General features: G+C 46.0%; 1 protein-coding gene across 1 annotated transcript; it reads left to right on the forward strand.

The window, feature by feature from the left end:
- The first annotated feature begins 1,490 nt into the window (after positions 1-1,490).
- On the forward strand, positions 1,491-23,459 carry LOC118777975 (ras-GEF domain-containing family member 1B-A-like). The gene is made up of 14 exons (XM_036529254.1): positions 1,491-1,769; positions 6,111-6,293; positions 6,559-6,681; positions 7,076-7,213; positions 12,523-12,735; positions 12,990-13,064; positions 14,069-14,164; positions 14,290-14,392; positions 16,176-16,255; positions 17,535-17,630; positions 19,944-20,039; positions 20,433-20,556; positions 21,351-21,423; positions 22,214-23,459. The coding sequence occupies exons 2-14, from the start codon at positions 6,117-6,119 to the stop codon at positions 22,236-22,238; spliced, it is 1,419 nt and encodes a 472-aa protein (XP_036385147.1). The 5' UTR covers positions 1,491-1,769; positions 6,111-6,116; the 3' UTR covers positions 22,239-23,459.
- Positions 23,460-26,786: the final 3,327 nt, after the last annotated feature.

The raw sequence follows: 26,786 nt of genomic DNA on the forward strand, positions 1-26,786 counted from the left end.
CTTTACATGAACCGAATCTCTCTCTCTCTCTCTAGTTCTCTTTTTTTGAGGGGCTTTGGGAGTTTAGTTGGTTGGATATATATAATTTCTGACAGTGGTCCTCTCAGAAAGTGGGCTTCCTACCTAAAGATAAAATAATGACAGTCTCACCTTCAAAGTTAAGCCTTTGGAGCGTGAATAAAAGTTAGTTTTAATGGCCAGTTAGTTCGGCTCTGATATGGTAATTGTTTTGCTCGGTTCCACACTGAAATACAGCGATGCGGAGTTTCATGCACTGCGGCTGGTGTGAACGGAGGGCAGACTGGATCCTCTTAGCAGAAAAAAAACGGGCTACATCAGGAGCCCCGTCTAATCAGAAAGATTTGGAGCATTAAGCGCGCTGAAATGTCTAATCGCTTTCGGTAGATGCAGGTGTCTAATGCCGCGGATCATTGTTGAAATCGTTCCGCACTTCCGCGCGGTGGGCTGCCACAGCTTAGCGCGAGGTCTGCACGTTTGCCAAAAATCAAACACGGGATCACGACGGATACGGTTCAGCCATCAGTTTTGGGAAAGGTGCCATCTCGGTACTGACCCCACTGCTGTGCCCACTCAGGACTGTAAAACCGCGCTGACCTCCATTCAAGACCCCGTTTCGTTTCATTGAATCAGCGAGATGTAAAATAAAGCTTGACGTGAATTCCCTTTCAGTGATCAAGTTACCAGGTGTAGTGAATAAATATCATATGGTATATATTTCCTTTGCCTGTTAACCCAGCAGACAGTATTTTTCACATATGGTTCTCATTTGGTCTTTATTATGTAAACAATATATGAGTTACATAATGTGATATCTGTTGTGACAATATATAAGTAGAAATGTTACATAATATGATATGAAATACTAGAATTTTTCATATTCTCTTCCTTATACAGCCCACTACACAGCTGTCATAATATGGTGGTAGAAACCATATCTAAGATAAATCAATATAGATCGATATACATGGATAGATCAAGGACACGGTTCTGGTATGAAAGAGTAGGCTACAGGAAACCGCATCTAATTATATTTGTTTGAAATGTAACTAATACACATCCTGGCATTGTAAATTGCATAAAATAAGCACCGAATACATCTGCTTCTTCAAACGGCATAAACGTTAGGGCATACGAATGCAATTTAACGTTTTTTAATGATTTTTTAAAAATGTGAAATATTTCAATGATCATGTTCTGTCAGCAGTAAGCGTATTACTGCCAGTTTAACTTCATTCAAGTTATCCGCCTACAGGGCTGTTTAACTAGCCGTTTTACACGCAGTGGTTTGTAGAAATGGGGCAATGGGATGACTCTCTGGTATTTGGATTTTCTCGTTCTGCACTCTGATTGGCCGGTGCGGTCGGAGTTAAACGCTGCTGAGCGTATGAGAGGACTGCGTTTCCCGGCTTTCTGACTAATATATTTGAACAAGCCTGTGTTTGCGATTTGTCTTACTCGGTGAGGGAAGCGATCGTGCGGCGTGGATGTGTCGATCTGCAGAGATCCAAGCTTCATCAAACTAATTGTGCGACTTCTTCGCGCTCATCTTTGAAGGACCATACAGAGGAAAAAAAAACTCATTCGGAGGCTGTGAATTTTTAAACTGCGCTTTATTCGGTGGTTAATTTATCTGCAGAAAGTGGGATTTACGACTCTGATATGTGCTCGAACATCTTCCCTTGTTTATGTTGCTTCTGTGTCTAACCTAGAGGGATCTTTACATCTACAATCCAGTTGTTCGTTTTACGGTAAGTTTGTGCCTAAAGTGCGTTTGAGCAGGACTTGGCTTTTTATTTTAGTGATGAGTACTTTGAGTGTACTACCGTATAATAGCACCCAAAACTAAATGTAATCGATATGTTCACAGTCCTGATGTCGAATCGTATAATATCGCTGTGTCTGGTTATTCCCTGGTTGATATTCAGATTATACTGATTGATTTTCAATTATGTTGCGCTGCCAAGCAGTTGTGGTTCAATAGGAAGGAGTGCTCCCGTGTTATCTTACGTGTGTAAAGTGTAGCGGACAAGCATCGCTGTCTTTCGTATCTTGCTAGTCTGATAACGTTAAATGAAAAATAACGTTAAAATTCCCCTGGGTCTACATGTAAATAGGGTGCCTGGTGTAACTTTTGTTTACTTTATATTATAATTAACAATTAGGATGGTGTCCACCTTGCTAAAATTGAGATAAAGTTTATCTCTGCTTCGGAGTGTAAAATCATCTGTTTTATGCATGTTTAGTTTCTGGTGTTCGTGTTCTAGTTTCGAGCAGTTTTTGGAGCATTTAAGTACTATCCCGTACTGAAATTTGCATTGTGGTTTCATGTTGACCTATATTTAGTTTCAAAACAACGTGTTCCAATAATAACAGGACTTATTGTTTTATATAATGTTCTCCGATGATTCTCTGAAATTTTGACCACTTTGCCTGAAGGACTTTACTGTTGTATTCTTATCAAATCCCGAACGTGTTCTTGTAGTGCGTGACCCCATCGGGCTTAGCTGATACTAAGTGTCATTATATTTTCAGTTTATTTCTCAGCTTCTCTGTTGTGAGTTGGAATGCACCTTTGAACAGTGCCGATGGTGACGTGTTTTGTCGATAATTTTAATCTGTTATTGTTTTGCATGAGCTCGTGGTGTTTATGCCGTGTTTTTCTTTGCCTTGGCGGCTTACATTACTCACCCATTTCAGCCACGAGATGCGATCCGTCCGATTAGGGACGCTGCGCATTGTGTCCGAGTCAATTGTCTTAAAGTTAACCATTCAAAGGAGGGGCGGTATAAAGCAGAGCCTCCTATTAGCGCTGTGGCTGCCCGGAGCAGATAAAAACAAGGGAAGTGTGGGAATTATTTCCAGCCTGTTTTGACTTTTGCTGCCCTGGCTATCTCTCTTCGGTAGCTGTTAGCACATCGTTGGCAGGAGCGAGACCGTTTAAAATATGCTCTTCTGCTGTAAAGCGAAACCCACCCAACCCCGCCTAACCATAAAAATGAACACACGTCTGTGTTAAAGCATGAATGCATACGGTCCTGTTCATTTTTCACTTAAATTTTACCAGGCAAACGTTTAGATGAGCTCTGCAGTATAAACGGAAAAGTCACTGGCGCTGTATCCCTGCAGCTGCGTACCTTTGTAGAGATCGATCATTATTATGTGACATTAGTTCCAACACATTTGTAATACGTGTAGTATGTATTCACTTTAATACTGAGGGTTTGTGGAGAAAGGATCCACTCCCTGATGCATCGTGTTCCTTTTTAATAAACAGTTACAGTATTACCTCAGTGCAGCCAGAGTTTCCAGCATGTAGTTCCTAATCATCTGGTATTTTCCACAAGTCTTCCACATGAAGAGCATAGTTCCTTGTGAGTGGAACTGCCAGAAGATGTGTTGACTCAGGTCTTCATTTTTACAGTCATACTTATGAGATGTCACTAGATGGTTTGAAGGGGACACCTTCCTCATACTATAACTGTATAACACAGTTTCAAGTAAATGTTCATTTAGTAAGTATAATCATTTTCCAAATGTTCTTTTTTTCCTTTCTTGTTTCAACTACAGTATTAGTCTAGATTAGATGCGTAGGGCTACCTGCATGTTATATATGTAAAACATGCACACAAGCACTGTGCTATGCACTGTATAATGCGCAGAAGTGCAGTCTTTCACATGCTTGTCATTCACTGTTTTTGAGTGTTTATGTCACACAGCACTCCCCAGGCCTGGCTCATTATTACATAAATGTAGGCCTGGCTATTACATAATCTCTTGTTGTTGTTATGGTATTATTACTTAAGTGTGCATATTAGCCATATTTTTACATTATGACATTGTTTATGCACAGAATGTCGTTTTGTGCCTGAAATAAATCCCTCTTCCAATGTAGTATCAGAACGGTACAGTATCTGTTGTTTTTTGATAGTGGGATGCTCTTGAATGTGTCTGTGTTTGATGGCTCGGGTCTGTGCAGTGTCTCAGTTACTTTTGGCCTGTGCATTTGGACACCTGCAGCCACAGTATAAATGGTTTGAGGATAACCTTCCCCTGCTTTGTTGAACACTTTTATAGGATTACGTGCACTTGCAGCTGCTGTACGTATCTGGGGAAAGGGCACAAGGGAAAGCCTGTGGAAAGTGCATTTGCATGCTGTGCAGAGGCTGGGTCTCGCTGGCCCAGGCGCTCGCTGGACCTCTGCCTGCTCGGCTCATGCAGGCTGAAGGGAGAAGAGGCTTTAGCGTTTTCTGTACGGGCTGGATTTCTGTGCCTGGCCATCACTGATCGCTGAAGAGCTTTAACAATTAAACAAATCATTGACACAAATTTAGTGTCAATCCCTGTGAAGAAGCCAGCTGCGACCTCTCCTATGAGAAAAGGTTATCATTTAAAAAAGTAACACAGGATTGGAAATGTTTAAAAAATGCATCATTAAACACAAGCAGTAAACCACTCCCCCTTCCCTGCTTCTCTTCTCTCCTTTTACTCAAAATCCTCTTAACATGTGGTGGGTGTGGCTTCTCAATTAAACAATTACCCAGTTATCCAATACCCTACCAGCTAGACAGATGCACAGACTCATGATTTTAACTGTTTGGAAGTGAACTTGATAACGAAAAGCTGCGGTTTGTAAATGAACACAAATGCACACAGGGCCCAAAGGCAAACAAACATTCATTCAAATACATACATGTAATAAAAATAGGAAGAAGTGTCCATGGTAAAGACTGTATCTTCACTATTCCCATGCAGTGCTTATGGCAGGTTCAGTGCTCTGCCACATACTGCATGTTAAGGCTTCCTCATGCAGGCCTGTATAAGCTGGCTCAGCATCTGCATGTGGCACACTCATGTGCGCTTTTATGGTCCTCATTTTGATTCGGATCGCGTTCACATCACCGTGGCAGCTTGCGATAAACTCCCTCTCTGTTGGTATTCCTCCACATTATTGGGGGGAAGAGGCCACAGATGCGCAGGGTGCTGATGTGACTTTGGAAATACGCAGGCCACCATATCCTTTTTAATGCAAAATTTCCAGGGTGTGTTTAAGTGGGGGTATTAATGCAGTATGCACATGTCCCGCCTCCCCCGCCCTCCCTGGACCCCCTGGCTCAGGAGCAGTCACCCAGAGGCTCGATTAGCAGGCTGCCAGCAGCCACCGAGGGGGGCTTTTGTTCCCCATGCCCTGTGCAGGGGGAGATGAATGCACCCATTGTGCGGATCAGGGGTGCAGAGCAGCGGATCTCCCCTGCAAGCACCATCCCGACGAATCAGCCTAATCGTGTAATAGTGCTCCCCTAATGCGCCGTGTGAAAGGGTGGCCCGGGCAGGAAGAGGGTGCACCGGCACGTGCTGGCACACACAGGGGTACCCCCCCCAAAAAAGCGAGGCGTTTGGAAGGGAGGTGTAAGGGACCAGGGGTGGGGGGAGTACAGAGCACAGAGGGAGATGATCACCAGCTCAAACTGTTGTTTACATGCCGAGGGGGGTGACCCAGATTTCCCTCACAAGCAGGCTTTCAGGGCCACATGCTCCTGGAGTGCGTCTCGCCTGTCCCGCACGGACAGCACAGGCATGCACTGTGCAGGATCAGCAGCAGCGCGCTGATAAGCCCATGTTCTCGAGGTCAGAAACTGGTCACAGTAACGGTTTCCTGGATAAATGGCTGCATTGTGTGTGTGGCCTCGTGAGAGGAGAGCCTGTGGAAATTGCCGCAGTTACATCGCTGTGTAGAAGGTTAGCGAGCATGTCCTGCGAGCTTGTGGGTCGTGGCTGATCAGAAAGCATGTCTGATGTCCAGGATGGATATAACCCTTTTCCTTTGAGTTCCGCGGAGCCGCAATGACTCTTTGAAGCTTAGCGCTGCTTGTGCATCAGTGTGTGACTGCGCACGGATCATCCAGCATTTTCTGCGTCTAATGATCTTAACAGCCTTCTTTGAAGGTAACAGACAGGCTCGGGTCAGTGCTTTTGTGGCCTTTGTCTGATTCATTTCCATTTTTACCCTCTGTCGTTTTCCATAAATGGGTTGAGTCATGCCTTTTGTTCATCTTGCTCATCGGCCTGTTTGTTTGTTCTTATTTTGACAGGAAAATATGCCGCAAACGCCACCGTTTCCCAGCACGTTTGGTGGCACTGGTTTTAACAACAATGTCTACCAGACAAAGGAAGAGAGCTATGGAGGCCTCTATTACCATGACAACAACCTCGTGTCCGGGTCCCTGGAGGCTCTCATTCAGCACTTGGTCCCTAATGTGGACTACTACCCTGACGTGAGTGTCTCTGCTTCTTGACATCAGAAAGTAAAAGGAGACCTTTTTTTTTTTTTTAAATGAATGTCTGTACTCTGAGTAGACATATTCTTTGCAGGCTAAAAGTAGTTACCATTGTGTGCTTCTGTCTTAGTTCCGTTTTGCAGGTTTGTCCTGTTGCTGTTGGAACATGCCTTTAGTGTATCTTGCCACAGAGGCTTTGCGAGTCTCTGCAGATTAGAGTGTATTATAACAAGTGGATAAGTAACTGTCTTCTGTCCTGCAGAGGACGTACATCTTCACTTTCCTGCTCAGCTCCCGCCTCTTCCTGCACCCCTATGAGCTCATGTCCAAGGTTTGCTACCTGTGTGTGGAGCACCAGAGGCTCAGCGACCCCCAGGCTGACAAGGTACCCAACCGCCGGCTCCACCCACTCCTCCTGTCACCCATCTTGGTCTCTACACTTCCCACTCCCCCTCCCACTCTCACTCTCAGTGTCTCGTCTCACCTGCATTCTGCTGATTCAGTGTCTGCATGAAATTAGGTGTCTGTAGCTGAGGGTTTAGTATTGTAGGCTGTAGGCTCTAGGTTATTATTGACTCATTGCATATATTATCTTATATTTAGTTATCTGCCCATCCCACTCTGAGGCTTCATATGTAGGAGGTTCCATATGAACCTTTCCGGTATTTGCTCCCCCCGCTTCCTTTGATCCAGACAGACCAGCTTTAGTGTCCTTGTGTCACGTGTCCGTATGCGTGTGCAGGTGGGCGTTTGACGCTTCTCTCCTCCTGTCACTGCAGATCAGACTGCGGAAGATCGCCCCGAAGGTGGTGCAGCTGCTGACGGAGTGGACGGAGACCTTCCCTTACGACTTCAGGGACGAGCGCATGATGCGCAGCCTGAAGGAGCTCACGCACCGATTGGCCAGCGGGGATGAGGTCAGTCTTCCAATGAACTGCTGTGTGTCCCAGCCATCACGGTCTGCACACAGCTCCACAGCTGCCACTCTTCAGGCCATTCCTTTCCTGCGCTGCTGTGGAGGAACGTTGTAATCCAGTCTCATTACATCCATTGAGCAGTAATGTTCATTACTGTGTGATCCATGCTAGTGAGTGCAGTAGGAGCATAGTGTAGTGTAGTGGTAAGGAGCAGGGCTTGTCACCAAAAGGTTGCTGGTTTGATTCCCTGCACTGCTGCTGTAAGCTTGGGCAAGGTACTTAACCCACAATTGTAAATATCCAGCTGTATAAAAGGAGTAGGTCCCTTTGGAGAATGGCATAAGAGAAAATAATATAATGTAAAGTACTTACTGATTATAAAGTATTGCTTTGTTTGCTGGTTAAGGTTTATTAGGATATATGAGGCATCTGGCTGGAAATAGATGTGGGCTGAAGACACACCTCTTCAGACTCTACCTGGACTGACACCCTTGCCATTTTGACCTTGTAAATCTAAGATTCTTGGCTTGTACTTGTAGCTCTCTCTCTTACCTTGTATTTGTAGCATGCTTTTACCTAGGTAGTATAGCAGCACTTTATTGTCCCAGTGACTGTATTTGATATATGTAACCTTAGATCAGATTAATTCTTCAGCACTAGCTGCATTGTATGACCTGTACACATCTTGCCCTTGTGCCTGTTTGCCCACTATATGCACATTTGTACGTCACTTTGGATAAACATGTCTGCTAAATGAATAAATGTAACATGTAAATGTAAATATTATAGCCCTTTGGAGATTGGGAAGGAAATGTCCTGGCTCCAGCAGAGAGATTAGCGTGCTCTAACATGAGAGTTCTCAAACTGACCCAAAAGACATAGACAGTGCTTTTTGGGGACCAGGGTGTGGAATGTAGCAGTAGAGGCAGGTCCTCTGTGCGGCAGGATTGTATGAAGCGTCATCCTTTAACAGACAGTTCCTGAGTGTGTGAAAACATCAATATTTTAGATTTGCTGTCATTTGTTTAGTGACTCACATCAGGAGTCTATATTATGCCTCTGTTGCCTCGGGCCCAGTTCACCACAGAAAAAGCAGTATGCTGTGTGAGGTGGGCTGGCCCCGGGTTCAGCAGCTGCAGTGGTGTGCATGGGGCAGCACGTGGAGAGTAATGGCGGAGGGGGCGGGAAAGGGGAGGGGACCGTGCTCCCAGCCACAAAGCAGTGTGCAGAGCCTTGCCGCACACAGAGAAAGGCAGCATTGTCCGGATTCTGGCAGCTTCTGTCTGCTTCAGCGCTCTCCCTCAGACGGCCTTCTGGCCTGCGTCATGGGTCGAGTGCACTCATGCTGGAGAGGCGACGCTTCTTCATGTTGGAGGAGTTCTAACGTCCACGCAAGACCTGCCAGGTATCATGGCAAAATGGCACGGATCACACTCAGACAGGAGGGTTAGAACACGTGTTCATTTAGCTAGAGTTTATTAGGTAATAATAATCAGTGGCCCATTGATAATTAATGAATTCGTTTATTTAGTGGATGGCCCCTCTGGGCCCCCCTTACCTTGTTATATTTTATCAACTCAGTGCACTACCTGGTAAAGGTGCCTGCAGCTTTACAAGGCCAGTTCCCTAATCATCACACCACACAGCTGTGCCACTGCCTGATGGTGGCCTCAGGCGGTACATGTTATTAAAAGGGGGATATCTGCAGCCTGTTCAGAGTGAGGAGGAGTGCAGTCAAGGCAGATTGCTTCCAATCAAGGATGCTCTCACATCTGCTGAGATCAACACCTCCCTGAAAAGACCGCCCGATTTTAAAGTGTTTCATCTGGCAATGTAAGGAGTGGATATTGATGCCACACATTCCAAATGATCGGCGATCAATTTCACCGGCGGCCTCTGCTCCCCGTGGGTGCCCTGCGTGACCTCCGCAGGGGTCGGCCGTGGCTCACAGGCTAAGATCTCCCACCACGGCGCGCTTGTCTTTGATGTCCTGCCACTGGAGCTCGGAGCCCATGAGAGGCTGCAGGCGGGGGAGGCCAGAATGTTCTGCGCCAGTTTGAAAAGCTTGTGAAACGGGATTGGCGGCCAGGCTCGGCCTGCGGTGTTCTGCGAGGTTGGCGGGTGCATTGCGTGGACTCGCAGGGGCTTGCGGAGTCATTAAAGATGTTTTCACTGGATGTGATTTATTTTTGCTGAGAATCAGGGGCCATGTTATGCGCCCAGAGAGCAATTTCAGTTTTTTTTTTCCTCTCCCTGCATGCGTCACCGGGTTCAAACATTTACAAATAGGTAGACCAGCACATAACTGGGTCTGAACGTTTACAGATAGGTAGGCAGGCACATGGCTGGGTTCTAATGTTTACAGACAGGTAAACCAGCACACAGCTGGGTCTGAATATATACAGATGGGTAGATCAGCAGAGAGCTGGGTTCAAACGTTTACAGATAGGTAGACCAGCACACAGCTTTAGGCCATTTCTGTCCAGAGGTTTTCATTAGCAGCTCCCCAGCCTTCTTCACATGTGACTATTTTGTCAATCAGGTTTCTGTGTGCTGGCTGTAAGGCTGCATTCATAATCACACAGAGGCCAGTGTAAGGTTGTACTGTGCGCTTGTAGGCCCTGCTTGTTTTTGGTAGAGTGTGGGCTACTTGTGCTTGGTACTGCACAGTGTCTGCAGTGGGCCATCAGTTCCCTGCTCCCCAGCATGTGCGAGCCAAAGCACAGAGCTTCTCTTCATGCTTAATAATGCGACAGCATGGGGACTAGGGTTTTCATGTGGTCCTCTGTATGCAGAGTGACACAGCATGATTGTAAAGTTGGTCTGTTAGCAGTTAACGAACATACACGCACAACCTACATAAATATTTATTGTCACTGCACCTTGCAGTGTGTTGTGTTGATGGTGCACTGTGCTTCTAACAGTTTTGAGCTGCAAATACAGCTGAAAATCCATTTGGGGCCGGTTACAGAAGTTGGAATCAAACCCAGAGTTCAGAACCAGAGTGCGCACTGAGCATGTCTGACCTAATGCACTGTACATCAAAGTGTAGGCAGGATGGCAGAAGCCCAGAATAGATGCTCCAGCATCTGTCTGCGGTGGAGTCCAGACCGCATCGCTCCTCTGCCCCTTACTTTGCAAAGGCTGTCATTATGGAAGTGGTGCAGCTATATAGAGAAAGCTGCTCTTTCAGCAAAGCCAGACAACACCAGCACTCTGCATGACCTGCAACACACACGCACGAGTGAGTGCCATCTCCATCAGTGCGTCTGTTCCCCCTCAAAAGGGGTTGTATGACCCTGCCAGGAAGTGATGTCACAGCACCAGAAAAGAGCAGAAGTGGAGGCCATACCATTAGCTGAGCTACCTATTTTTCCCATCATGCAGTCTGGCTAAGGCTAAGCACGGAAGTGAGGCAGAAACACTTTTTTCTTTTAAACTGAGCATCAGAGCAGCTGAACAGCATGAGGCTTTAAAATGTCTGTTAGCTCTTGCCCAGGAATGGTTTCTAAATATAATTCTTCCATTTGTAGTGATGGTTGACACTTTACCAGATGGTGAAATTTGAAGAGACAAGGCGCTACATTCTTTGATCCTCACTACGGTCACATAAACAGCTCAACACACAAGTAGTGCTTTGTCATAATGGGAAGGTCTCATGAAATACAAGAGCTCTAGATCTAATCATGACAACCATACTTCTGATATATTCTCAGGTTCAACAGATGACAATTTTATATTCTCTGAGTATGATCATATCTATCATAGCAGGACTCTAAGCAGCTGCTGTTTCCACCCACTGCAGACAGAGAGACTTTTTCATCCCAGTTTATTCTCCTGCTCAGAAAGCACTGCTCAGCACCTGCTCCCAATTCTACAGATTTATTTTAGGATCCAAAATGCTCTGCATTTCCACATATTTACAACAGTGAGCAAGGAGCACGCACAATAGCAACAGCTTGGCCAGAACGTCCTGACAATCTAGTTTTCCTTGCGCTCAGCCTCAGACATTTTTCTCTTTAGTTTTTTCCAATGTCCCCGATGCATTCCAAACGGTTCTTATTGTCAGAGCTCTTAAACATTTCTGATCCCCCCTCATTGAGGTTTAGAGGGTAGTGTCTGGTCATGCCCAGCGAGGCAGAAAAGGATTTATCAGTGTGAGTTAAAGCTGGGGGCCAGTATGCTTACTCTAACCTGGCTGATTGATGGTGGACAGCCCAATTTCCCCGATGCTGGGGTGTCACGCTGACAGCTCTGAAAATGGCAAGGGCTTTAAGAGCCCAGCCTGACACATCCATCACAGGGAAGGTGGCCGCGGAAATCTCCTCACCTGTGCTGTGAATCTCGGGCTCTCGGCCCATGCCTGGCTCTCGGATTCAATGCAAGTGGATGGATGCAGGTGTGAATTCTCCACTCTCTCCATCGCTTCCACCAGCAGAGGCAAAGTAGCGCATGCCTACACCCTCTTCACAAGAGCTGTTCCCTAAGTGTATTGGCTCCTGTTAGCGTATGATCATGTGATCACACAGTGTATGGAGGAAGAGAGGGTCATGTGATCACACAGTACATGGAGGAAGAGAAAGTCATGTGATCACACAGTGTATGGAGGAAGAGAAGGTCATGTGATCACACAGTACATGGAGAAAGAGATGGTCATGTGACCACTCAGTATATGGAGGAAGAGAAGCGCCTAAATGCCCTTATTGACCCCAGGATGGCAGTGGCATGTGCTGAACTTCAGAAGTTGACTCTTTAAAGAGGCTCAGGGAGTCTGTGTGTCAGTCTGTGTGTCAGTTTGTGTGTTTCAAAGCCAAAGCTTCTCTGGAACAGGGTCTGCGCTCCTCCTGCTTGTATATGCAACATTCAGAGGAAAGTGGATCTTGTTGTGGGGTTATAATGAGCAAAGTAGCTTCAGCCTGGAGTAGTATATGAGGCCCTCTAGCATGCTCACAAAATCACACAAGATCACAAAATATGGAATTCACTGGCAGTTACATACACTGTACACTACACCTGCACCAAGTCTACTCAGAGTGCGTACAGCCAACCAGCCAGTAGTGCTTTATTAGCTACTGTTCCTGCTGCCACATTTTACCAACTAAAATCTTACCATAGGATCAGCATTCTCTCCAAATGTTTCTCTTTTGCCACAGTTGGGAGACCTTGTGTTTGTCCCATTCCTGTCCTTTCATTCCTTGCTTCTATATACAGCCTGATTGTCTTTAGTCATGAGCATCAGTCTAATGTTGAGCAGAGCACACAGTGATGGAGGTCAGTATCAGTGGGTCTCCTTTTTCTTCATCTCACAGTTTTACCGGAAGGCCGTCCAGCAGATGATGCAGGCCCTCATCCGCAAGCTGACCACGCTCAGCCAGTATGAGGAGGTGCTGGCCAAGCTGAGCGCCACGGCGACGGACAGGTTGACTGTGCTGAAAACCAAGCCCCAGTCCATCCAGAGAGACATCCTGACCATCTGCAACGACCCTTTCACACTCGCCCAGCAGCTCACCCACATAGAGCTGGTGAGTAAACCGTCTGTCAGCTGGCCCGGAGCATCATGGGAAACTGAGTTTTCCCCTGGCATTGGTTTTTGCCTCAGGACTGAATGTTTGATAACAAGACCATACAATACTTTGTGGTTATGCTTTGTGGTGCGCAATGTAATATTCTACGTCAGCCTTTGCAATGACATTGAAATTTTGGCACAGAAACATGGAAGTGTTATATATGTCAAATGCGGTCCACATTGTATGTAATGTCTGGTGCTGTTTTTCAGGAGAGACTGAGTTACATCGGCCCTGAGGAGTTTGTCCAAGCCTTTGTTCAGAAGGACCCTCTGGACAATGATAAGGTAGCACGACCTATATCTTTCTGCAGAAGACACCTTGTTAACTCATTACTTACATAAGAGTTTGGCTCTCAGCGAGTTCGTGTAGAACTGTAGCTGGTGGTTTGTGGGTGATTTGGTCAGCCAATGAAGATTGAAAATTCTTAACTAATTAAATCACCCTGACGGCCTCAAGCACTGAGGAAGAACCCGTTGCAGACCTCTTTGATAAACACTGAGCTTGAAAAGGAAAAACTAACTTATGAAACACTTGTTTGTGATATTATATTCCTTATTTGTGAAATTTGGAGCAATGAAACAGGGCTTTGACCGAACTTAATCGCTCTGGAATGCCCGATCTGGCCGGGATTTCCTCCTCAGTCCCCAATCTTGAGTACTTCCTCTGAGCCAGTGCAGGGATGCTTGGAAATTTCAGACTATGGAGTCTAGACATGACAAAGACCTGATAGTGCCACTCCTGGTCATCACTGACTTTTCTTCAAACATCTCAGATTCTGAATAGCATATTTGTCCACAATAGCCCAGCAACCACTGGGCAACAAAGACCCACCAAAGCTCGCCTGGCCTGCACATAGGGCCAAGGCTGATGGCTTCGGCTGCTAGGCAACAGTGAGTTTTGTTATTTGGCGCACTACCCCGTCTGTGACGGCGGCCCCCCAGCCGGCATTGGGAGGCGCGACACTGAGAGTAATGGTGGATTCGGGCCCCCCCTCACTGGCCTGTGAAGTCATTGTATGGAGTGCCAGAGCACTGGAATGTCGCTGCTATTGAAATGGGAATCTCCACCAATCAGAAGCTTAATAGCTTGCCTTAATGCAGTGAATGGAGGCTGTTTCAAAGGCTGTAGCCCCCCCCCCCCCCCCCCCCCCCCCATTCTCACGACGGCCATGGCCACCAAAGCTGCCAGGATAACGGAGTGTAGCTGTCGTTGCTTGGTGTGACTGAAATAACCGAAGTGAACAGTGAGCTGTTTTACTGAGATGGCTGTGTGCGTGTGCTCCTGACAGAGCTGCTTCAGCGAGCGGAAGAAGGCCAGCAGCCTGCAGATGTACGTGGAGTGGTTCAATAGGCTCAGCTACCTGGTGGCCTCAGAGATCTGCATGGTGAGCGCTCTCCTACGGCATCCTTCCTCACTGTCACTGTTTCTGGGTGTGGCTCATTCGGCTGCATGCCATACACAGGGTTAATGGCTCTTCCTCTTTGTCCCCCCCCCCCCCTCCCCCCACAGCCTGTAAAGAAGAAGCAGAGAGCTCGGGTCATTGAGTTCTTCGTAGATGTGGCACGGGAATGCTTCAACATCGGCAATTTCAACTCCATGATGGCCATTATCTGTAAGTGTCTTTTCCGTTGCAGTTTCCTGCACCAGCTTGCTTTGTTTCTGAATCACCTGTGTTCTGGTTTCTGCTTCTTTAAAAAAAGCATTTGTTTTAAAACCCAACTAGGTGATACATGGTCTAACAAGGATGCCACAGGTTTCACAATATAGTAAAATATAAAATGTGTTTATTCAAAGTATGTTTAGTTTGTATGTTATTATACTTCTTTTAATAGTATAACATGTTGGGAAAGTGAAAATGGAAGTCATTAACAAACTGATCAGAATACTAAAACTACAGCATGGTTAAAGCATCACTGACATAATGGACTGCTACCTGGCAAGATAGTCACTGATACATGGCTTGTTTTTGTATAGTTCTTAAACAACATGCTGACACAGTTGTTTATCAGCTGCTGAGCTAGCTGATGAGAATCACTTCAAAATCATGTGCCGTAACATCACAGGATGAAGCATTTTCTTATCAGTTCAGTACAACCCAAAACTACCACCTTGCAGTTACACACTCAATTAAACATGTTATAAAAGGTCATTTGTATTTATTGATTTTTACTTTGGACATTTCCAACCATTTACCAAGCACTAAGTTCCAGATTATGTGAAGTGGCCAAGTGAACCGATGGCAGAGAAACCAAATGCGTTCTAGAGAGAGACTGGGAAGATGGCCATCTAGTGTGATTCTGTAAAACGTTCCTCAGCTGAGTTCTGGAGAATGTGGCAGCCTTAGGCATCATGGGTAGCGTGGACCCCAGCCCTGGGAGGTGGGGAGGAGGCTGAGGAGACAGCTGGCCAATCTAAGGATGGTTGCGGAGGCGGGGCGCGCTGGTGAGGCTGGGTACAGGCAGATGGTCAGGGCAGGCCGGCGAGGGGAGTATTGGCAGGCAGGCTGCAGGGGGACAGAGAGGGGAGAACCAGCTGTCCCCCTCCAGCCTCTCCCGGGAGACCTTGCCCCAGGCAAGGGCTATACACACGCCCTCTCCAGGGAGATGGAGAGGGGAAATTAAACTCCTGAAAAGAAGAGCAAACCAGTCGTGAGAAAGGTTGTGTTGTGTGCCTTGTTTGTCCCACAGCACAGGGCTCTGACATTGTGCGCTTTGAATGGAGGGTTTCGGCTGGCGACCGTGCCCTGGGGAACCGCAGCATTCACGCGGCTCTGTTTCACTGGGTTTTAGTGCTCCTCTGATCAGCACCTGTTAACGCTCAACAGGCCTTTGTCCTTAAACTGCTGTTCATCGGGTGAAGGGCTGATGGGAAAACAATACCTCCACACAAACAGTGTGTGTTAATCACCAAGCATCTGCAGCACTGCCTTTTCAAAATAAAAAATAAAACCAGTCAGACCCTGTTCAGATCAGATTCAGCTTCTTCTTTGTCACACTTGTATCATTTCCATCTCCCAGTAAAATAATATCTTCCAAACTCCTTACAAACAATGAATTGTATGAAAATAAAAAGAATAAAGGTGTCCAGCATATGGTGAGGCTGTAAATGATTCCTCACACCACTGAATTCCACAGCTCCTCTGTAACGGTGTCTCTGTGAGTCTGTCTCAGGGCAGAGGGGAGACCCCTCTGCGGTGACGGGGCCATCCTAAATCTGCCACAGCCCTATCTCCATATGTTAAAGACAGTGTGGGGGCAGAGGTGCAGGCCCCGTGCCATTGTTCCAGTGGAGGCTGCATGGCAGACAGTGGAGAGGGGACAGTGCTTGGGTCCGTCAGAATGCCATTGTCCCCCAGGGTCTTCTGACCCCCCTTCCTCTTTTCCCTTCCCCCACAGCTGGTATGAACATGAGTCCCGTGTCCCGGCTGAAGAAAACCTGGAGCAAAGTCAAAACGGCCAAGTTCGATATCCTGGAGGTAAGAGCTTATGTGGTGCAGACGGTCGGCATGCTGTGCGGGCCTGTTTTTATTTATTTTTTTCCCCGGGTGACTCGATGGTGACTAAGTACAGCGTTGGGCAGAAGTGTGGGAGTGCGCTTGTGTTCCATGAGTGGCAGAGAAAACAACAGCTGACGGGGATGAGTATGAGGTGTGGGCTACCGAGTGCGTAGGTTTCTGAGGGCTGCTCTCTGGCTCAGGCTGCTGCTGCTGCCCTTTCTAATCTAATACAGGGAGTGTGTCTTGCACTCTGACTCTCCTTTCTGAGGTATTTCAGTGCTCCTGAGTGGAATGAGAGTGCAGATAGCAGCCAAGTCACCATGGTCTGTGGATTGGTTTTTTGTCAGCAGTTACCTGCTGTAAAATGTGAGGTCCAGAGTGAGTCATCTTCCTGTCTAAGGTTTTTCTTTTCACATTATTGACCGTAAGAGGGAAAAAAAAGACGGCGCTTTTCTGAAATGTATAGGTTTGATCCATGTGGGCACCTGTTCCATGTCAGTCAGTGTGCTCTCTGCATCTCTGATCTGAAGTGGAGGCCTCTGTCCTCTCTGCCTGTGGGGTGCCTCGAACCTGTGCCAGCCCTCCCCCCAGGGGGCATGGCCGCCAGATAGCCCCCGTTTTGAGATGTTAATGGTTTTGGGGGGTGGAGTGTGTTACTGAAGCTTGGCAGTGAGGTCGGTGGGGGATCCGTACGGCTGAGCCCAGCAAAGCCCTCGGAGGCCTGATCACACGCTGCCTCCCCACCCCCATCCCAACCCCCCCCAGCGCATCCGGGCTGCGGGGGTCAGGGCGCAGACGGTCGACTCCTGAACTTCTCTCTGAGTCAAAGTGAAGGATTATGGGATCAGGCAGTCTGCTCCCCGCACCAATCCCCCTGCCATCAGACAAGGCTTTAGCCCCCCCGCCTCCCCCAAAGCCCTGCTGAGGTCAGTCAGGGGGATTTCTGATGCCACGGTGGAGAGATTTTCTTTCCTCTTCTCAACCGGTCTTCCATCACTGAGCCCCCCAGTGAGAATGAAACTGTTCTAGGAGCCACATGTTCTGTAACACTGTACCCATTTGCGCATTTAACCACAATTAAGCGGTTATGTCACTACCAAAGGCTCACTGACATAGTGACAGGAACCATTCTGCAGTGCATTAGTCAGAGCTGTTAAAATCATGCTAATATTATCATTATGGTTAATGAGGATGTAATTCTAATGGTATCCTCCTCCTCTTCCTGTTTGACATTTGGGCATTGTCTTCATTTTTGCAGCACCAGATGGATCCATCCAGCAATTTCTACAACTACCGGACATCACTGCGAGGGGCGACCCAGCGGGCCATAACGGCACACAGTAGCAGGGAGAAGGTGCGCAGCCCCCCGTTTCTGACCTGCACCTCCTCTGCCCCCTCTGTCTCTGACCCGCACCCCCTGCATCTCTGACCATGACCCGCACCCCCTCTGTCTCTGACCTGAACCCCCTCTGCCTCTGACCCGCACCCCCTCTGCCTCTGACCTGCACCCCCATGTCCTGCTGTGTGGTTAACACCCCACACAGCAACAGCAGCCTGGAGCCTCGCACAGCAGACATGCTTCTGATCACATCTTGTGCTCCTTGAGCTTGGATGTTTTCACATTCGGAGTACAGCTATCAGCTTTGTTTTTCTAGTGTTAGGGGAGTGGTCTAAAAATAGGTTTCTGTACACTATTTGTACATGTACACTATTTTTGGAAAAGGGCTAAGATATGCATTTCCCCCTCTTCTCTGAGAGAGCTTAACGCTGATTTGTTATGTAAAGAGAAGTGATGGTGTCAGGTGAAAGCTTGGAGCTGGGAGTATAAGCCTGTGTGATGGGAGCGCTGGCCACCTCCAGGACTCAGAGCAGACAGTGCAGTAAGCGACATCCAGCTCATCACCCCTACACAGCAGCAGCCTTTTACTGTACTAAAGTGCAGTGTCTGCGATGGAAGTGTTGCATAACACTGCGATTGGGCAGGGGCAGGGACAGGGGTCAGGACAGAAGGGGGCCGTCCTAGGGTTTGACGTCAGCAGGGGGAAAAAATTGTTATTTCCTCTTTGGGATATGTTCTGTTCCCTTCTGGAAAATATGGCAAATGGCCTTTTCACATTTTGTACTGCAGTGCTCCACAGAGTCCCACCCATGGAGAATGTTCTTGTGCTGGAGGTCACTCTGCATAAAAGTGTCTACTAAATGAATGTACTATAGTGTAGTGTCGTGTTTTAGAAGCAGTAAGGCAGTTCTCTGGAGTGCTGTACTTGCTGATTGTTGCCATTGCATTACAAGTGCACATGTGTGGGATAGAATGAGGAACAGGGCTTACAACCCACAGGTTGTTGGTTCAGTCCCCCAGTGTACCGCTGCTGTTGTAGCCCCAGGCAATTCACTTTCAGTATCTATCCAGCTGTATGCATGGATGGCATGTAAAACATTTAGCTGTGCAAGGTGTTCTATGCTATGGTGTGCTAAGCCTCTGTGCTGTATTGTATTGGAATGGAGTGGAATACTATGAATACTGTTGTCATTTGGAGTCCCTGCAGTGGTCACTGCAGTGGGAGGTTGGCCATGTGCTGTCTGCCTGTAAGCGAGTAGCTCTACTCACTTTGGCAGAGGTCAGAAGACAGAATTTTCCCAGGAAAACTGGAGCGTTCTCTCTCATGACATCTCGGGGGGGGGGGGGGGGGGGGGGGGGGGGCGGTCTGATCTTTCCCGGCAGAGCAGATGTGTTTTTTTTATTCTTTCTTTCTTCTGTTGTTTTTTTTTTTCACACAGTAGTAACATTTATGTAACATGTTTTCCTCAAGCCCAGTTGGTTTATGTCAGTCGTTGTGAGGTCCCCAAGACAAAAATAGTTCTGTACATGTAGGTTAAGTCAGTTAAGCAAAGGCACATTTGTCCGTGAAAGGTCTTAATTCTTCGGGCACGTCACTGATCTATGCGAAGCATGAGATCTCCTGATTGTGATATAGAGTCCTGGGAGATGAGCCAGGTCTGCGTTACTGCCCCTCACCCTGAGTCCACAGGCTCCTCCCCTGAGACTGCAGCTTTACAGTAAAGCCCTTACAACTTGCAGAGAGACTACAAATTCAGCCTGTGCTTCTGTCTGTGCAGAGCCGTGGTTTGCTGGCCTGATCGCACTGTAGATTCTGCATCATTCTGCTCTCATGCCTTTCACTTGAGACACAGGAGATGCATGAGCATTTCTGCTCTGGCCTCCCTGTAGTCCTACAGTTGTGAGTGTTCCCCCCCTGTTGTCGCACTTACCTGCCCTCAGAGGGCGCACATTGCATTCAAAGTGGTGGTTATATGTTCTCAATTCACCTGAACACCCTCTGTTGCTGAGACATAGCAGCTCAGAGAAGCTGCGTGTCACTCTGACACACAGCACCTTCCTGTGGTTACCGGTGCAGCCATTCTCCCTTTGGGCACTGGCTGCCCTCGTCTGGGCTCAGGCTAAAGGCACAGCGTCCTATAGCCACAAAGGGATGGCCACAGTGTTCGCTAATGCAGGTGCTCTGCAGTCTTTCTCCCTGTTCATGTGTGATACTTACATTTACATTCTACCGTCAGGAGAATTATCTTCAGCAGGCTTTGGTAGACTATTCATAAACTGTTTAAAACAACTATGTCTCTAAAAAGCATTTTTGTCTTTTCTTTGCAGATTGTCATCCCGTTCTTCAGTTTATTAATCAAGGACATTTACTTCCTGAATGAAGGATGCTCCAACCGCCTGCCAAATGGACTTGTTAATTTTGAAGTAAGGCCTTAGACTGAAACATACTCTTACGCAACTGGCAAAGCTTGTGTATACATGCAGTTGACTTGGACAAGGATTCTTGACATAATTTGGTTCCAAAACGCATCCACCGACATGCATGCAAGTACCCCAATAAAAATGAAATAGGTTTAGACAGAGAAAAAATGCATCTTTTACATGAGTAACTTCCACCTGTTTGAAACGATCGTTCCATTTTGAGATGAGCAGTGGATTTCGATTGTAATTTTAGCATGCGTGGCTAAAGGAGGAAACATGAGGCATAGTCATCCTCGCACATCCACCATACATTCTGCAACAGCTGAGCAAGAAAAACTGCATTTCACTTCCCTCTTCAGCCGGTTTCTGTAACACGCTCTGATTGCTCCCTTGCAGAAATTCTGGGAGCTGGCCAAGCAGGTGAGCGAGTTCATGGCGTGGAAGCAGGTGGAGTGTCCCTTTGACAGAGACCGCAAGATCCTGCAGTACCTCCTGACCGCGCCCATCTTCAGCGAGGACGGTACGTCTCGTTAAAGCCGCCACTCCCCTGGCGGGCTGACAGAGGGGGTGGGGGTGGGGGTGGGTCAGGGAGGCTCCCCCTCCAGCATGTTCAGACCTCACTCACATGCCATGGAGCCATGGACTGGAATGTTTTAAATGCTGTCTGTCAAGGTAGCACAGATGGGAAACTGATTCAAATGCTCCTGTGTCTCTTATACAGATCACTTGCATTAATTTCCTGAGCATACACCCATAAAAGTAGAACATTCCCATATGATGCATTTATAAAGCTGGATGTGTACTGTGGTGAGCTTCAGTGCTCAGTGGTGTACAAGCAGTAGCATAGCCAGGACTGGAGCCTGCAACCTGCAACCTCTACATTGACTTGATGGATAGACACCGTAACCCATCACTCTTAACAAAAGCTAACAGTCCATGTGGATTAGAGCCTTAATACAAACAGTTAAATGAACATCTTTCATTGTATTGAATTAGGATTTGGTTTTTTTGTTTTTTATGGAATAGATGCACATAATCTACCACAGCATTTAAACTGATCATTTTTATGAAATATTTTCAACATGCTAATATGAACATTATGAATTTATTTACACCAAAGATGCATTGCAGGCAGTTATTTATGAATTCATTGTGCAAAATCACCTTCAAAAGCACAGGCCAAAGTCCTAGTGAAAAACATGGCCTTTTTCCTGTCTTCCTTTGAACAGTGTTTTTCTACATTGCCTAACACCCAGGCATGTTCATAGTGTTAGGTATGGTGAAGTTAATGTACATTATCCTCTCCCCCAACAGCCCTGTACTTGGCCTCCTACGAGAGCGAGGGACCAGAGAACAACATGGAAAAGGACAGCTGGAAGTCTCTTAGGTTCGTACCCGGGGGAAGTGGTCAGCGTCATTTATCAAATATGCCAAACCATGTCCCCTTCAGTGATGGAAATCCAATCTGGTCCAGGTCGAATCCCAAGAAGAGCCTTTAATCCTGAGAGTTCAATAACCCATATTGCTTTTGCTTTGATCAACGGCTCTCCTTACCCAATGTATACATGGTCTCAGAGGTCAGGGAACGACCAGCCCGAGTCACTGAGTTTAGCCCTGTAGAGCGGCCCATCTCAGCACAGTCTGGCCTGAAGGGAGACATCTTGGCTCTCAGCTCGGCGGCATTTCCTTATCCCAGTCCAGCATGAAGTGTCAGGGGTTTTATTTTATTTATTTATTTTATCTCTGCGACAGATTTCTCATTTGAATCTTTGCTGTGTCAGCACTGCGGGCACCGTCCGGGATGTGAGAGTGGCTATGAATGTTTCAGCAGGAGGGAAATGAGCTGTCATCTATCAGGAGAGACTGAATGGGAGCGCAGAGCGGTGCAGTAAAGTCTGTAGGTCCAGCTGAAGGGCTGAGTGTCAGCAGGGCTGGGCTAGACTGTGTACTTACCAGTATCCCAGAATGCTTTGCAGGCAGATATAATGAAACATAAATTTGTGCTCCACCAACCTCCCTCAACAGATTCCCGGTGGATTCTTCCCGATCTCCTGCACTAACCAGTCCCTAAACCCATCCATACAAAGGAAATATTTCATTTTCATAATCAATTTTATATTGAAATGGTGTGACTTGTTTTTCAGCTTTTGTAAGCATTTCTATTTTGTGTTTTTCAGGTCTACTCTGCTAAGTAGAGTGTGAATACCAAGGTGACACAGTGGACCGCATGCGAGAGGTGAAACATGCCCACAGCGAGGGACCGACAATCCAAACCGTGCCCAAGACGGCCTTAGTGTTCAACCGCAACACAACCGTAAAAGGACTCACGCATTTGCTGCTCCATACGGACGTTTCAGGACGCATTTTTCATCTCTTTGTAATCCTTTTTAACAAAAAACTCTGATCATGAAGGAGAGCTGTTGAGAAGCTGGCACCACGGCTTTCAGAAGAGAAAGCAGGAGCTCGTTCCGCCAGGTCACGCTGTACAGTATTAGAGAGCCATTCCTGCAGATGGCTCCGTGATGTTGCGTAAACACATCCTCTCTCCCTGGACGCAGGGGATGGGCCGCTGGGTGGCTCACCCCGTCTGAACCCTGTGAAAGCTGCTCTTCAGAGCCAGCTCTAAGTGCTGTGGGGGCAGCACTGTGCGCTAATAACCTACCTGAAGCAGAAATCCCTTTCAATTTAAAACTAATATTTTTCATGTCTTTTTTTTCTTCCCTCATGTACGTCAAACTTATTCGAACTTGTAAATACGAGTACTGTGTTATTCTAGATGAATATGGTCAATCACCGTTTCGGGTGAGATGTGGAAATGTTAAATGCACCAAGTACATACACTAAACCCCAAACGCACAGCACGCCTCCCTCTCTGGCTTTGAGCTATTACCTTTGAACTTCAAAGGGCTTAAGGTTGTCATGTCCCCACATTGTCTGATGCTTTCCTGGAGGTCAAATTGTTGTAGTTTAGCACTGAGTGACAGTTAGCCACAACGTGCAGACATCTGAGCCCCCCCCTCCCAAAATCCTGGGCAGAAATTTTACCGAAGTAGTTATGCCGGATGAGTTTGTGAGAGCTAGGTGGGCAGTGGCTGTTTACAGAATGAGTGAGGCTAGTTGGTGTGTGTGATGTGTGTGGCATGTGTGTGTATGTGCGTGTTACGAGGAAGAAAAGTCTGTAGACTGCAGCAGATTGCCACCCTGGCAGTTACTGCTCAGGTGATTCTGAGGATGAGAAAATGCATTCATTCTGTCCAAAATGTTATTTATGTGTTTCCATTTCCAGCAGTTACGTGTGCTGTCTTGTGTTCTAGATCTTGTTTGCAGTTATTTTATTGTATGATTCCTATTTAATTTTGTACTAGGTACATAACATACTTCAGTAGTATATCAGTTATCGCCCTAACTAATGTTTTTATATATATATACACAACTTTGTAAGTAAAAAACCTCATTTTCAGGGTACTTGAAATGAAGTTGAATTCATTGCTTAATGTTTGGCTTAGCTTATCTTTCTTATGAAAAGTAATTGATATCAAGGTTTGTTGTATAAATGATTTATACATTCACTATGTCCAGGTGGTTTCGATGAATTAAACTGAAGTAGTTGCATTAAAAAGATGAATAAAAGAATCTTGAAGAAATTAAATGAAATTGTTTTTTTTCCATTTGAGTCACTTTGAGTATTATTAACTAGTATGTGTTTGACTAATATTTTATTAATATTTATTTTACAGTATGCCATAATGCCTATATTAATATGTTACACATAGACACACACATACACACAAAGAGAACATACTCCCTTTGAACAGCAGACAGACAGTGGTTAAGCCTTTCATAACTGTGCCGCTCCAGCGGGGGCCCACACTGACCTGGGATCAGGCCAAGCCTGTGAACTGTCCCTGGGGAGAGAGCATAGTGTTGGTGGGGGTGGTGGACCTGGAGCTGTAGATACAGTTTCTCTTGCGGATGAAAGAAACCACAATAAAGCACTGTGTACATGCACAGATTTCCCAGCATGTTCGTGTTATACCGTATGACTGAGGAACTGCAGCACTGCAGCCCCCAGGAGCAGTATACAATCTGTCAGGAAAGCAGAACCACCAAATCTGCACACAGCATGGCAGGCCTGCCCAGCAGACTGGCCTGGGATCAGCAGCAGTGACTGCAGTGATGTCACCCCCATTTTGTTTGTGTTGTTTGTGTAGATTTACAGTGGCACAGAGAGGCAGCATTCTGTGCAAACAGAAAAGCAGCCTTGAATTGATACTTAAATCAGATTATACTGGTGGACATTTAATTTATACTTAAATCAGCTTACACTGGTGGAAATTTAATTCTGAAAACCATGTGTTGTTCCCTGATCCACAGAAAGCACAAAGCCTTGAAGAACATACTGTATTATAACATCTATAACTTAGCAGTGATAGTTCATATTCCAGAATCCACATAATACAGATTTACGTAATACAAGTTTAATTTTTTAATTGTGCTTCTTTGTTGAGTTTCTGAGTGTGAGAGTGATAAGAAAGGCTGATTGATGTAATTTGTATGACATTAATTAAGATTTGGAAGCAATGCTATTCAGCTCCACTGTATTTTATATTGTACATGAAAATGTGTCACTAGCACCATCAAGTGTTCAAACCCTTCAGGGCAGCTGGAGGCAAGCTATGGGATATTATTTGACTTCCTGACCTTTCTTCTTGTGACAAGAGCATAGGTTTCATGTGAATGCTTTTGGGGGGGGGGGGGGGGTGTGCTGTTATCCATCACATAAATATTGTATTACAGTGTGGTTAGTTACATTCTCTCAACACCGAGAGGGGCATGCCCCCTCCAGCACCCCCGCCCCTCGCTACCCCTGAAAGCAGTAGCACAGGCTATATGTGCAGAGCTGAAACTTTAAATAAACACTACAGTAAACACATATTTGGATGCAATCCAGAGGAGAATTCTGATGAACCAATACTGGGGAGTCCAATCTACTTTATTTGTTTAGCAAATCTCCTCAGTGCTGTTGTATTTACTCCTGCAGGCTGGTAGAATTACTGTCTGCCATGGCAAATTATACAAGACACTGTTTAAAAATCTTCACGGCAAATGTCAATGCAAGTAATTAGTGAACGTAGTACTAAATGACATCCTTTTTCAGTTACTGCAGTGTATTATTTCAAGATAGGTTGTTGTCAATTACTGTTATTTTCACAAGTCATTTTACAGTTTTTCTTGATTACTAAGACACACTTAATGGAACTGGGATCCACTTGATCTTCATCATCACCCTCTTAGCACAGCAGAAGGCTGCATCCGAATACTCAGTATGCACTAACGTCGGTTAAGCACATACTACCCGACCATTACTGTAGTACGTCCTATGGGTATGCGAGCGAGTAGTAAGGACACAATTCGGACGTACTCCACCGCCATCTCCGCCGCCATCAGCAATCAGTATCCATCTATAAAAGATGCCACCTCTGTGTTGCTATTTGCAAGCGTGGATCAAAGAGTCCAAAGGCACGTAATGAGAGTAAGAGGCCATGGCAGAGGGGCCTGAGGAAGAGGAGTTCGCATGCATGGTGGAGGAGCTGCAACAAGAAGAGAAAATAGAGCTCAAGTTACAAATCAAATTCGGGCAACAATTATTGACCATGTCATCAATCATGGCTTGTCCTTTAGAACTTCTGAGTTTGAAAAATATGGAAAAATTGACATGGAAAAATCTGATGCAGTACAATAAATTTGTTTCTGAGTGTATCTCATTTTGGGTGAAATTCTTTATTGGTTCTTTGAAGAAGGAATCCAGTATAAAACCTGTACCATATTGAATGTCCGAATTTGTCTCGTCTGGGTGCTTACTGTAGGTCTTACATGTCAACAACAGTTCATGGGCACAGAAAGACCTGCACACAAGAATAAAATGAATGAAGAAAATTTTCTTAAATGTCTCTTTTTTACACTATTTCCACAGGGCATCTCAAAGTGAAAAAAGTGCAGATGCAGAGTGCAGCGGGGTCTGTTATCTCTAGTAAAATCATCTTGGGAGAAAAGAATACAATTCATGCTGTGATATGCTTGCTTGCTTTTTTTGGCGCATACTGTAACTATGTAAAGTATCAACAAATGGCACAGGCATATAGCACAAATTAAGGTTGAACCGGTTCATATTGATAGCTGTATTTTATATTTTGTTGTCCATTGTGTAATGATTGAAAGAATATTTGACCACAAGCTGTGGTGCTTGAGGGAAATATTTGCTTTTGTTGCATGTTTTTAATGTTTTGTGGATGTTAGAGCATTTTGAAAACAAAATTAGTCATTTTGGCCAGTCAGCTTCTGTTTCAGCCTGTGTGTTAATTGTTTTGAAAATGTGACGTCAGACTGGACAAATGTGTTTAAGCATACGAGAAAAACTGTAATAGTTAGGTTTGCATTTGGCACCAGTGCTAAGTACTTCAAAATGTGAACAAACACTTCAAAGTTTCTGTGAAATCCCACAGTTGGCCTCTCACCATGCTGACAGCCAGTCAAAGTATTTTCCTGCCATTGTTCTAGATTACTGTCACCCTTGACCACAGCTACGCAAATGGGACTCTACAATACTGTAAAACAAATAGTGAGCAGTGAAGAGGAATCATTGCCTTTGTGAGTTTTTTCTGTCTTTTACTGACTGGATAACACAGTAGCCTGAAGGCTTTGACACAGAAACACAGGCACTTTTGACACAGTGCATCCCTGGAAACTGTA

Source organism: Megalops cyprinoides, chromosome 5, assembly GCF_013368585.1.
Source record: "Megalops cyprinoides isolate fMegCyp1 chromosome 5, fMegCyp1.pri, whole genome shotgun sequence".
Lineage (NCBI taxonomy): Eukaryota > Metazoa > Chordata > Actinopteri > Elopiformes > Megalopidae > Megalops > Megalops cyprinoides.

Bases quoted from the DNA above. Each gene is read 5' to 3' on its own strand.
- LOC118777975 (XM_036529254.1), top strand. From the start codon at position 6,117: ATGCCGCAAACGCCACCGTTTCCCAGCACGTTTGGTGGCACTGGTTTT. The intron at 6,294-6,558 runs GTGAGTGTCTCT...TCTGTCCTGCAG, and splicing joins ATGTGGACTACTACCCTGAC to AGGACGTACATCTTCACTTT. The intron at 7,214-12,522 runs GTCAGTCTTCCA...TTCATCTCACAG, and splicing joins GATTGGCCAGCGGGGATGAG to TTTTACCGGAAGGCCGTCCA.